The 13,402-nt window shown below is 38.6% G+C and overlaps 1 protein-coding gene across 2 annotated transcripts in view; it reads left to right on the top strand.

The window, feature by feature from the left end:
- Positions 1–13,402, top strand: part of NCOA6 (nuclear receptor coactivator 6) — a 77,644-nt gene that overhangs the window by 35,855 nt on the left and 28,387 nt on the right. For both annotated transcript variants that reach the window (XM_006144036.3, XM_006144035.3), the window contains exons 8-9: positions 6,329–7,445; positions 10,025–10,146. In XM_006144036.3, coding sequence (XP_006144098.1) covers positions 6,329–7,445; positions 10,025–10,146 — 1,239 coding nt within the window. The remainder of the gene's footprint in view (positions 1–6,328; positions 7,446–10,024; positions 10,147–13,402) is intronic.

Below are 13,402 nucleotides of genomic sequence, written 5' to 3'. Positions count from 1 at the left end.
GGCGGCACCGGCAGCAGCAGCAACAGCAGCAGCAGCAGTTGCAGGCAAGACCCCCACAGCAACATCAGCAGCAACAGCCACAGGGAATTCGAACCCAGTTTACTGCCCCAACTCAGGTGCCTGTTCCTCCAGGCTGGAACCAGCTGCCTTCTGGAGCCCTTCAGCCTCCTCCAGCCCAGGGTTCTCTGGGCACAATGACTGCAAACCAAGGGTGGAAGAAGGCCCCCTTGCCTGGCCCAATGCAACAGCAACTTCAGGCAAGACCATCCTTAGCCACGGTACAGACACCTTCCCACCCTCCCCCTCCATACCCCTTTGGCAGCCAGCAAGCCTCACAGACCCATACAAACTTTCCTCAGATGAGCAACCCAGGCCAGTTCACAGCTCCTCAGATGAAGAGCTTGCAGGGAGGGCCCTCCAGGGTCCCAACTCCCCTGCAGCAGCCCCACCTCACCAACAAGTCTCCTGCCTCCTCACCCTCCTCCTTCCAGCAGGGATCCCCTGCATCTTCCCCAACGGTTAACCAAACTCAGCAGCAGATGGGACCAAGGCCACCTCAGAATAACCCACTTCCCCAGGGATTTCAGCAGCCCGTCAGCTCTCCGGGTCGGAATCCTATGGTTCAACAGGGAAATGTGCCACCTAACTTCATGGTGATGCAGCAGCAACCACCAAACCAGGGGCCACAGAGTTTACATCCAGGCCTAGGAGGTGAGGAACACTGAAGCTATTTGTGTTGGTAAATTTATTAGAGATAGCTCTTAGTAGAACTTCAGTTTTTAAAGTTAATAGAGGGAGTGAAATAAGGATGTAATTATTTGATTTTGTGGATGTGGCAGTGACATTTGATATAATTTAGTTAACTTGATACATTATTAACTTGATACATTATGCAGCATCTTACTGGTAAAATTTAAGATAGCTCTCTGGACAAAAATGCAGGTAAAATTCAATATAGAGATGTTCATTTTGTTTTTCAGATTATTTTTGTTTGATCTTATACTAGTAAATTAAAATGTCTGGAAGAAACATGCATTTTATTAACAACTTAAACTTCTCAACTGTTGAAAAAGTTAAGATTATGCAATAGAGCAAAAATGAAGCAATAAGTACAGGGTCTTATTGTGGGAAAAGGCCCTCATAGTTATTAATTTTGATAGTCCTAGTTATTAAAATAGTAAGCATGGTATTTGTTAAGTTTGATTAAAGTATTAAAGGGGAATAAGTTCAGAAATCATTGACTTTTATAGTTTTATAATGCTTCAATGCCTGCTCCTTAGAGAGGGAATTCCACTAGTTATACCTAAAGGAGATTTATTTATTTATTTTGTAAGGTGCCTCTTGTATGAAGAAAAAGCAATGGAGCTTAATGTGTGAGAGGTAAAACGATTACAGTAAAACTTATCCATCTCCATGTTTATTATTTATTCTTATTAATCATTTATCTAGTGCACATGAATGTGCTTGGAGCTTTTCAGTAAGGTATAGAGAGTGTCAGTAATACTATCATCTGATAAACATATCCCCCACCAAAAGACACCCATTGCCTACCCAGAAAAAAACCCTTGCATCTTCAGTGCAACATAGCAAAGGCATGTTCCCATGGTTTCTGGTGAAATTAAGTTGCTCATCAGTCTTTTCACTCTCTTGTAATTAATTTTGCTGACATGCAGGCTCTAACATTTGATTCCTAAGAAGTTTTTAGAAAATGCAAGAATGTTACAGCTCCAAACTTCACTGTTCTGAGCATTTAGCCTGGATCAGTGGAAGCTGGGTAGTCCCTCCTGCAAATGTGATTACTGATTTCATTACAACAGGAAGCATGCAAATGGGACTTGTCACTGCTAAAGAAAGGACAAATGCATATTTGTCTACAAAGAGTTTTTCAGGGCACTGAAAATTTGGCCCTTAAAAAGATAAATGGACTAACACAAGACATTTTTAAGTGAGCTTAGGTCTTGATGCTTTATAGAGCAGATGATATGCTCACCTAGGTGATCTGGCCACATCAAGGCCTGTGTCATAAACAATGAGTGGGTTCTGAGATTCTTCCTATCACAAATTTGTTTTCTGAAATTAGGCCTTCCTAAAAGGAAGTAATACTTGTGTAAGATTCCACTAGAGCATGGCTTTTGTTATCACAACTGTCAGAATCACAGTAAACGTTATAAGGAGAAGGCGTAATGATAAATTTAATGTAGCCTCACTTTGAAGTACCTATGAACTGTTTCTAATCTCCTGTCTCTTCCATAGAGACAGGCACAATTTTGGGAGAAATTTTCTGCAAAGGAGGTTGTCATCATTTCCCTCAGGAAAAAAATATCATCTGTTTTTAATATCAGGACCCAACTCTTTGTTTAATAGTATTTCATATCAATTTGTTTGAATATGAGAGAATTTAGTATATTCCTTTGGTGCCTGTGTTAAAGTATGTAAAGTTTTGGGATCCATTGTATAACAGAGAAAAGTAAGCCCTCAAACCTTGCTGTGGCATGGCCTCAGATCACATTTAGGGAGCAGATTGCCATCTTTTCCTTGGCATGTTCTAAGTGTAAATTTTTTAGTATTTCTTTTTCATTTTGACAATGCTCATGTAAGAGATTGTGTTGATTTTTTTAACCATCTTTCCCAACCTTATTATTAAAGATCCTACCAGTGTGACAGAGAGCTAAGCCAGTGAAGACTTCATGCAGCTCATCCTTCCTTATTCATTCCATATCTAAGCAAGAGCATAAATTTGCTAGGTAACTGCCTTACTCATTGTTTTCTATTAAGGAATGCCTAAACGCCTCCCACCTGGCTTCTCAGCAGGACAGGCCAATCCGAACTTTATGCAAGGTCAGGTGCCTTCCACCACAGCAACCACCCCTGGGAATTCAGGAGCCCCACAGCTGCAAGCAAATCAAAATGTGCAGCATGCAGGTTTGTTTTCTTTGATTTACTCAGTTTCTATCTATTGGGCATTGTGTGGTAGATACTTTGATAGGCAACTGGAGTGTACAGATATATAAGTCCTAGTCTCTCCTCTTAATATCAAATCCACAAATATTATTCATACAGAGTAATATACTGACATATAGAAGTAAATAAGATGTCTTAGGGACCTAGAAACATCTAAGAAAGAAGTTGAAACTTGAGTTAGTACCGTAGTCAACAATTTTTTTTCTGTAAAAGACCACATAGTGAATATTTTGTGTTTTGCGGGTTATATGGTCTCTGTTGCAGATATTCAGCTCTGCTCTTTTACCTTTGTCTATGCTAAGTGTCTGAATTCTGTTTTGCAGTGTGGTATTTTTAAAATTTAATCAGTATAGATTTAATAACAACAGTATATTGTCTATAAGAAGAAATTTTGAAGGGGAAATAAGATACAGTGGGATGGCTGAAAAATGTTTATAAAGCAGTGTTGTATAAGCCTAACTTTCATGTTTCTGGTTGCTTAGGGACCACATAACTAATCCTCTCATTTTTTTCTCGCTTAAGCAATTTGGACTAAGATAGTTCAGATATTTTCTAAATTCCCATTCTCACTTGGAGTTAATTTAGTTATATGGTTCCAACTTTAATTGTAAATCACTAAGGAATGAGAAAAACCCTGACTTAAAGAAAAAAGTTCAAACTATCTCTTGCGGGGTGAGAGGATAGAGCAAATGACTTGATTTTTCTCATCTGCTAGTACAATGCTACATTCCTAAGTTACGCAAATTCATGTTTCTTATAGAAAGATTTTGTTGTGTTTTTAAAGAATTATTTTATTATTTTTCTTATTTTTTAATTTAACTAGAGAGAGACAGGGAGAAAGAAAGCAAGCTGCCAAGTCCAGGGCTTATGAGAGTCCACCGCCTCAACCACACACCACCTGCCAACCTTTTTATGGAAGTTTTAAAACAATAATAAAAGCCTGCATGAAGGGCCAGCAGATGACGTGGTGGGTAAGGGCACTGGACTCCCACATGACTGACCATAGTTTAAGTCCCCTAGACTTGGCGGCTTGCTTTCTCACTTTCTCTCTCTTGCTCGCTCACTCTTGCTCTGTCCCTTTCTGGTCAAATTAAAAATAAAAATAAATAAATAAATAAATAAAGTTAAATAATTCTTTTAAAAAAAAAGCATACATGATTTCTTTACCCTAACTTGGCTATTTTATATCTTTTTATGATATCTTCTGCCTGCATACTATTTTGATATATCCATTATCCTATCTAAAGTAGCTCTACTCTCTCTCTGTTCTTTTACCCTTCTTTATTTTTCTTGCTAGCTTTTAGTGCTTCCTAAAAAAAAAAAAATCTTGTCTGTTTATTGTGTCTCTTGCCAGCTAGACTATTTAAGATGACAAGGATTTGATCTATCTTGTTTATTGATAGTACCTCAGTGCCAAAATTACCTTATACATATTAGATATCATGAAACAATTGTTTATTGAGTGAAGATACGACGGTATACTTGGTATATAGATGCATATACTGTGGTTATGGGAGTCAAGTTTGATTTATAAAGCTGGTTTAGAATATCTTACCTGGGGCTCAGGAAAAGTTATATAGTGTGAACAAGGGACAGTTTGTCCTCTTATCTTCCTGGCTGGAGCATGGATTAGCTTTAATAACTTTGTTATGGCTGCCATTTTCTAGTTTCCATTTAAAAGTGAAAAATAAAAACACGAGCTAGAAGATATGCATTTAAAAGGGGGAGATCATGCAAGTAGCTATAGAAAACCTCTTTAAAGACCTAACGGTAAATTAAACACTGCAGCAAGCCAGGTGTAGTGCCTTTTTTCTAAATTAGAAATAACTGAGGAAAATAGAACATGTCCCATGCAATCTTTCAAGGACTGGTACTGGACAAGGTCAGAGTCACTGAAGATTTACCATCCCTCTCTCTGTAGCTTCCAATTGACCCCTAGCAGAGACTCCGCTTCCAAATCAGGAATAAATAATTTTTACCGCATTAGGACAGATGAGATCTGCCTTAAGAAGTACTAAGTCAGGACCAATAGATGGCGTAATGGTTACATTGCTGGACTCCCATGTAGCAGAGTTCCAGGTCTGGTGGCTTACAACTCACTCCCGGTGTGTGTGCATGCCCAGAATTCTGAGAGGTGACTGGAGAAGAAGAAATTATGGAGTGGCCATCCCTGCTGGGGGTGATTTCTTGCTTTCTGGCTTTCTGGTGAGCACGCACACCTTATAGCAAAAATCTCTCACACACAAAAAAGTAGTATTAAGTCTCCTTTTCTTTTATTGGTGCAAGTAGCGATAGAAAACCTCTTTAAAGACCTAATGGTAAATAAAACACTGCAGCAAGCCAGGTAGTGCCCTTTTTCTAAAGCTACTACACGTACCTTTGAGAGTCATTATTAGTTTTCCAAGAAGTCGTGCACTCACTGGAAACAGAGGAAGAGAGGGAAAGTGAAGAGTCACCCCCAAGGAAGGATGGCCACACCACAACTCCTTCTCTTCAGTCTTTTCTTGGGATTTGGTCATGCACACACATGCACCTGGCGTGATTTTCAAGCTTCCAGGTGCAGGGCTTGAACCAAGGCCATATGGGAGTCCAACACCTTAACCGCCACACCACCTGCTGGCCCCCTAAGAAGCATTTTTAAATAGGTTTTCTTTACTCATGATAGAGTGTGGGCAAATACATGTATGAAACATGGCAAGGTGGGGAAAATACCCTCTACAGGATCTGGCCACTCCACAATCCCCTTCTTTCAGTTCTCCAGCCTCTCAGATCTTGGGCACTTGCACATGTGTACAGCATGTTTCAGGCTGAATGGGTCAAGAATTTGAGCTATAGTCACCCTGTGAGATCCAGCTTCTCTTAAGTAGCACATAAGTGCTATACCACAGTCAGCCTACCAAAAGTATTAAATGTCTTCTCAGCACTGTTGAGGTTTTCCTAAAAGGACACATCACATTCTTTGTTTCTCTGGTGGCTCATTTATAACAGAGTTTATTTTACTAGCCTGCAGTGCTTTTTATTCATTTTCTTCATCTTAAAAGGTAGCTGCAAGTCGTGTTGAAGTGAGATGCCATCTTTTTATTTAATTGGAGAATAAATGTTACTGATCTTTGAAATACGTAAGAGTAAAGAAACTGTTTCTGCTTGTCTATTGTGTAGTCATTGAGAATGTAAACAATTATACCACATTAACATCTCCACAGTTAGAAAACTCACAGAAAATATGTAAAACATAGCATATATATGTTGATCAGTGGATATGAGGGTGATAGTATTTTTCTAAGTAAGGTAATTTTAGTATCTTAGTAACTATAAGAAAGCAATATTCCCTTCCAAAATAATGCCTTTTTTTTTTTTTTCCTTAAAGGTGGTCAAGGAGCTGGTCCTCCTCAAAATCAAATGCAGGTGTCCCACGGGCCACCAAATATGATGCAGCCCAGCCTCATGGGAATTCATGGCAACATGAACAACCAACAGGCTGGTAGTTCCGGGGTTCCTCAGGTGAACCTGGGCAACATGCAAGGCCAGCCCCAGCAGGGGCCACCATCTCAGCTGATGGGCATGCACCAGCCGATTGTGCCGTCCCAGGGCCAGATGGTCCAGCAACAAGGAACCTTGAACCCACAGAACCCTATGATCCTTTCAAGAGCCCAGCTTCTGCCCCAGGGCCAGATGATGGTGAACCCTCAGAGCCAAAATCTTGGGCCTTCACCCCAAAGGATGACCCCACCCAAGCAGATGCTTTCCCAGCAGGGCCCACAAATGATGGCACCACATAACCAGATGATGGGCCCTCAGGGGCAAGTTTTGCTCCAACAGAACCCAATGATAGAGCAGATCATGACCAATCAGATGCAGGGGAATAAACAGCAGTTTAACACTCAGAACCAATCCAATGTCATGCCGGGACCAGCGCAGATAATGAGGGGACCAACTCCGAACATGCAAGGAAACATGGTGCAGTTTACAGGACAGATGTCAGGACAGATGCTGCCCCAGCAAGGGCCTGTGAACAATAGCCCGTCTCAGGTTATGGGGATACAGGGACAGGTTTTGCGGCCACCAGGGCCCAGTCCACACATGGCCCAGCAGCATGGTGATCCTGCTACTACAGCAAATAATGATGTCAGCTTGTCTCAGATGATGCCTGATGTTAGCATGCAACAAACCAACATGGTTCCCCCCCATGTTCAGGCCATGCAGGGAAATAGTGCCTCGGGAAACCACTTCTCAGGCCATGGAATGCCTTTCAATGCACCTTTCAGTGGAGCACCCAATGGAAATCAGATGTCCTGTGGTCAGAATCCAGGATTTCCAGTCAATAAGGATGTCACACTAACAAGCCCATTGTTGGTCAACTTATTGCAGAGTGACATCTCTGCAGGCCATTTTGGGGTAAACAATAAGCAAAATAATACCAACGCAAATAAACCGAAGAAGAAGAAACCTCCACGGAAGAAGAAAAATAGTCAACAAGATCTAAAGTAGGTTGTGATTATTTTGCCTCAAATCTTAATCATTTGTTTTTATGTGGATTTTTTAATGGAAAACTTTAAACATATGTAAAATTAGAATAATATAACAAAACCCCTGTGCTTTAGCAATTTTCAACCTATAGCCTAACCTGTCATACTTTTATCTGTACTCCCTCACTATCCTCTTGATTATTTTAAATAATGTACTTCTAAAGCATAAGGACAGTTTTTTTATATAACTGTACATTACATTATTGTACTAGCACACTAGAATGTGCTAGTACAATACTAATACTTTAATATGCACATGTCCAAAGTATTTTAATTTCTCTAATTATCTTTAAATATTTTTTCCTATAGTTTGTTCAGATAAGGATCAAAACAATACATTGCCGTTAGCTGATGGTCTTTTATATCTCCCCGTCTTGTGGAGGGGAATTGTGACACTCAGAGCCTGAAAAGTAGCCATTGCTACCACAGTCCTCCTTCAAAAAGCACTGGCTCCAGGCTTATAATGGCAGTTGGAGAACCAAAGAGGCTAAATGTGTTTTGGAAATGAAAATTGCCTTTGGAGACCCCCCTGCTGTCTCTCAGTTAGAAGTATTTTTTTGCACAGGTGTTTTTCCTTTAAAGGTTCTTTATCATCCCTAAAATTTAAAACCCCACACTAAGATGATTGGACTTCTTAAGTCAGTTACCCTTTCAGTAAAGCTTCGCCAGGTGAGTTCTTTGCAAGCTCACAGCAAGAAAGGCAATTAACCAATTATATTTAATTTCCTGGAGCTAAATATTAGTTTCAGCCATGTTTCTGACTTTGCTTAAATCTTTCCAGATGGAATATTGATTGAGCTGGATTTTCTCCCTTTAATCATAAAACTGGAATTCAAAAACATTTATTAATAGGGAATAGTGACTGATGAATGTAAAACAGCTTAGTTGAAATAAATTGCTGTAACTAGAGAAAAGTAAGAGAGAAGCTTTATTTAAACAAGTATAAGTGTTCAAAATAAAACCAGCTAACTTTATCCCAGCCTTCCCCCAACATTCTTTGATTATACTCTATTACATCATACTCACTTGCTGCTTCTTGAATTTATACATTAAAAGCCAATCATTATATTGTTAATAACCTGTATTTTTTAATTTAGATGTAATTGCTTTAATTGTCTAATTTTTCAGATAGCTCATTGTCATTTAAATTCTTGGCAGCTAAAAAACAATGGGAAAAACATTTTTTATGGGGATAATTATATTTCTCCCAGTAGTCTGGGAGTAAAATTCCGAAGTTAATCCATTGTCGTTAGTATTCATTTTTGCTGTCTTCACCAGCCCTAAGGGAAATTGATTACGTGCTAGGTCTGAAAATTGTGAAAAAGACCTATACAGGAGTAGGGGTCCTAGGATAGGGAGACAGTAGGTTTAATAGGAAGAACACAGCCTCCAACTCTACCACTAGCTCATTGTGGAACCACGGACCTGTGTAACCTGTCTGGGCCTTTGTGTTCTCATCCATAACATGAGGGGGCTGGACCAGATATCTGAGATTTTTTTAGCTCTATAATCTTCTGGAAATAAAGGATATCACAGAAGTGAGAGAAAAGTCATGTGAGTAGCAAATTGGTATAGGGATCTAGATGTGCTGAGAACCCTGCATCACGTTCTGAATTCCTATGTGCAGAGGCTTTTAAAATGGATTCATGGTGGCTTATGAAACTGTATAGGGTAATAATGGGACACAATACTGTCTATGAAAGTATATGACCAAAATCAGGAAAAAGGGAAACTAAGCTAGGAAAGAAAGGTGCAGATTGGAGTAAGATTACACGAAATGAGGGGTGTAGATGTAGAAATGAAGACATCCCAAAGTCAATGAGAGTGTCTGCAAATATTCATTATATAGCAAATTAACTTTGCTGTGGTCTCCATCTTTCTTTGTTCTCTGAATACCATTTCTATCAGCCAGCCTACAACCATTTGTGAGGTCTTATGAAATATTGGATCCACTACTGCAGTATCTGTGAAAAACAGCCTGGATTCCCTGTTTGAATTTGATAGTCACAGTACAAATAATATGGTTTCACAGGAGCAGTATTTTACAACATTGATAGCTCCAAACTATGCTCTTTTTAAAAAAACTTTATTGTTTATTTGTTTGTTTGTTTTCAATTTGGTAAAAGAGGGAGGGAGGGAGGGGGAGAGAGAGAGAGAGAGAAAGTAAGCCACCAGGTCTGGGACTCTAACCATGATCAGTCATGTGGGAGTCCAGTGCCCTTAACCACCACGCCCCCGGCTGGCTCCGACTATGCTTGTCTTAAAAAATGTAAGGGATAGGTGATTACATGAAAATAATTACACTGGGAATGTGTAGAAAGCACTTTGAGTAAAGACAGTGACTAAGTGGACTTTAACATTTGATGAAATCGCCAGATTACTTTTATGCCAAATGGAATGTTTTGTCTAGGCTAGAGAGCTAAATAATGGTAAAAATGATAGTACAGATTTTTGCTCTTCAGAAATAGGGCAATGCTTAAGCTAGTACCATATATTTTCTATATAATTTACCATCAAATGTGTTACTTGTTTTTTAGTAACCCAGATACTCGCCCAGCTGGTCTGGAGGAAGCCGATCAGCAGGCATTGCCTGGAGAACAAGGGATTAACTTGGACAACTCCGGCCCTAAACTTCCAGAATTTTCAAACCGGCCACCAGGTGATAAAATGCTAACTAAAGATGATATACTTGTCATTACATGTTCAATATTACAAGGCTTCTTTCTCATCAAGGAAATGCTACTATGTTATCTTTTTCACTAGCTACTTTAGTGATTAAATTTGACTAGTATTTGAAGTTTTGCTATTAAGTAAAAATTTCAAATATAGTTTCTAAGGGCTTACGTACACATTCCGCTCAAATTTGTTATTTTAGGCCCTCATAAAATCAGACTAAAGTATGAAGGGCCTCTTTACTCTTGTCAGTGTCAAGGTTCTAGTTGGCTTCAGAATGGAATAAGATTAAATGGAGAAACATTTTCACTCTAATTGTGCTTGCCTGCCTTTCCTGCAACCTTTCCTCCTGAAGTTTTCTCAAAGCAGGGATCTACCAGGGTTTAAAGCAAGATAATATTTTAAATAATAGTTTTATTATGAATCTTTAGAATATAAAAAATACATAATGAATAATAACAGATACTCATGTGCCTACCATCCTGTTTAATAATTTATAACAAGTAATACCAGTGTTGTTGAAGTCCTATATTATATCCCTCTCTGATTATAAAATAATCTGACTCTTTAAATGTTGAAAAATTATGTTGAGAAGGAAAAAGCTCTTAAAATGTATTCATTCTAACCCAGATGTTAAAATGAAGAACCAAGACCAGCTGGTGTAATCTACCTCTGTTTACTCTTGGCCTGCGCAGTGGCTTGTGTCCTTATTCCCCTGTGGTATAGTTGAATGTACACAAAACCCTTTCCCCTTGTGTACAAAGAGTTATGTTTTGTTTCTGCCTCACTAGTTATTTACCTCTTTTTTGGTATGTAAATAAGAGTGACATTATTTTAGGTATAAACTTTAGTTTACCCTTAATTTATATATTTTAAAAGTGAATCCAAAAATAGACAAACAGTAAATCTGTCATGATGTCAATACTTAGTATTGTTAATCACAAACCTTTTGGGAACACACACTTCACATCAGTGAGTTTTGGTAGCACAGTTGAAGCTAGAAGGGCACCAGTCTTTGGAAAGTATATCCAGGAGGCATTATGAGCAAAAAAGTACTGTATACCCTCAAACACATTGGAACTCTTCTTGTGTGAATCCCAGAGTCCTTACATACATAAATTGCCTCCTTCTGCACGTTGGGTACCTACAGGGTGAATTTGAACTGTAATGGGTTTGAATTGCCAAGCAGTGTCTTATAATAATAAAAACATGAATTTAAATGATGTTAGAAGGGCATCTGCTCTGCAGATTGGTGCTGTTCAGAGAACTCTTACTATCCTGTACCAGCCCACATCTCTTTACTACCTCCCTGGCCTCTAAAGGCACATGAGTTTGCGTCTTTCGACTAACACATTTGGGTTTTGATTGTTTTATGGGCACTGTGTGTGTCCAGGCTTTCTCTTTCTGCCATGCTGTCGTGTCAGATCTAAACTGTCTTGATCACCAATGCCCTTTGGACTGTGCTTTCAGCTTTTGGACCCTTTATAGCCGCCATGTCCTTACATGTTACTTTGAAAGGCTGCTGTATTGTCTGTGCTGCCTTCTTTGGTGTTTACTATGGTGTCTGATGGACTGACTTTAAAGGTCAAAGGCATCCATGTCATAGCCCTGGTATCAATGGGCTGCTTCAGAAATTTCAACTTTCTTAATGTGGGAACTCCAAACTAGATGTAAAAAAATAAAAATAAAAACCCACTATATTTGACTATGTAGAAAAAGGATAGTTAAACCTATAGAAATGCCACGTGTTACTGGCTTTATAAATGTCAAGAAGATACTTGAGCCTAAAACAAAAAAGATTTTCTTAAAAATCTTCAAACAAGACTGGATTCTGCACATTGTATTGATCTGACTGGTACCATGGAAATTTTGGCCAGAAGATATTAATTAACTATTGAGGACAGAGTCAGACCCACACCATTTGGTAGCTGCTATGATATGAAAATCTTGATCCAGCATTTCTTCCGAATGTCAGAGCCAACCATCCTTATTCCTGTGCCTTCTTAAAACTTCCCCAATGTATTTTTACATGTAACAATGGAATAAATCTAGTTTGTGAAATCCTATTCTAGCTATATGACCACTTTTCCCCACTGAAACACCTTTATTCTTGATGTAAGTTGCTGATATTTCCATCCTTCCTGTGATTGTGTAAGGTTCTAGTTCTAAAAATGCTGAATAAAATCTTTGCAAAAGAGAGAATCATTTGAGATGTTTCCTTCTGCGAATCTGGAAGGCATAGTACATCAGACTTCTCTTCCCCAAACTAGTTTTTATTCTTGAGGGCTGTGCTATTCTCTAGTTGTGGATCACAGAAAATACTTCTCAAATAGAGATTTGCATGTAAGAAAGCAAATGGAAATTAATATCCCTCAAAACTTCAGTGCCCTCATTTTATTTTTGGTGTATATAATTAGCTTGTATTAGCTCCTACTTTTGTTAAACTTATTTATATCTGAGGGGCTGTTTAATTCACACAGTTCCCTCCAAAGGATGAACTTGAAGGATGCAATATAGTGTGTGGAGTCAATGGATTGGAATAATTTTATATCCTTTTCCTTAAGGAACTGAATCCTAGTACTTTATATTTTATTTCTGTTGAAAGACTAAAAAGGCTATATTCAATGCTGGCATTTTCAACACACCTAAGTCTTTAAAATTTAATCCTGGGCTACCAGAAAAAATAAATTCTAAAGGCTTTTTCCTTCATTCACAAGTACAGTGAAATATTATGTCTACATAAGATGAAAATGCTGGATGGCCAACTACTTTCTGTTGATGGAGTTTTTTTCATTTCATCTGAATATTTGACTGGTATAGACTCAACCATTTTTCAGTGCAATGGCAGAGTATCAGAGGGGTTTTTTTGTATATGTTTTTAACTTCATTAAAAGTTTTAAATTCCTGTTTCTCTTATTTTTTCTTTTTTTAATTAATTTATTTTTATACATTTAATCACTGTGTATCATTACAGCATACCAAATGAATTTTTCCATCATGAGTACACTACGTATCAGTCCAGTCAAAGACATTACCATAAACATTATAATCAACAGATTTCTTTCCATTTTGGATAATTTAAATGTTTTGCTTCTAATATTGCCTCATTCAGATCTTGCATACTGAGGAGCTTCAGGTTCTTGATGCTTTGCTTTTTGTTTCCTTAAGCGGTGTGCATCTTTGCTTGTATCAGACCATCAGGGGCTACCTCCTGCCCCTGCTGCAGGCACGCCTGAGCTGTT

This window comes from Tupaia chinensis, unplaced genomic scaffold, assembly GCF_000334495.1.
Source record: "Tupaia chinensis unplaced genomic scaffold, TupChi_1.0 Scaffold000115_1, whole genome shotgun sequence".
NCBI lineage: Eukaryota > Metazoa > Chordata > Mammalia > Scandentia > Tupaiidae > Tupaia > Tupaia belangeri.
Note: the sequence above shows the minus strand (reverse complement) of the source record. Positions and strands in the feature narration are given on the sequence as shown.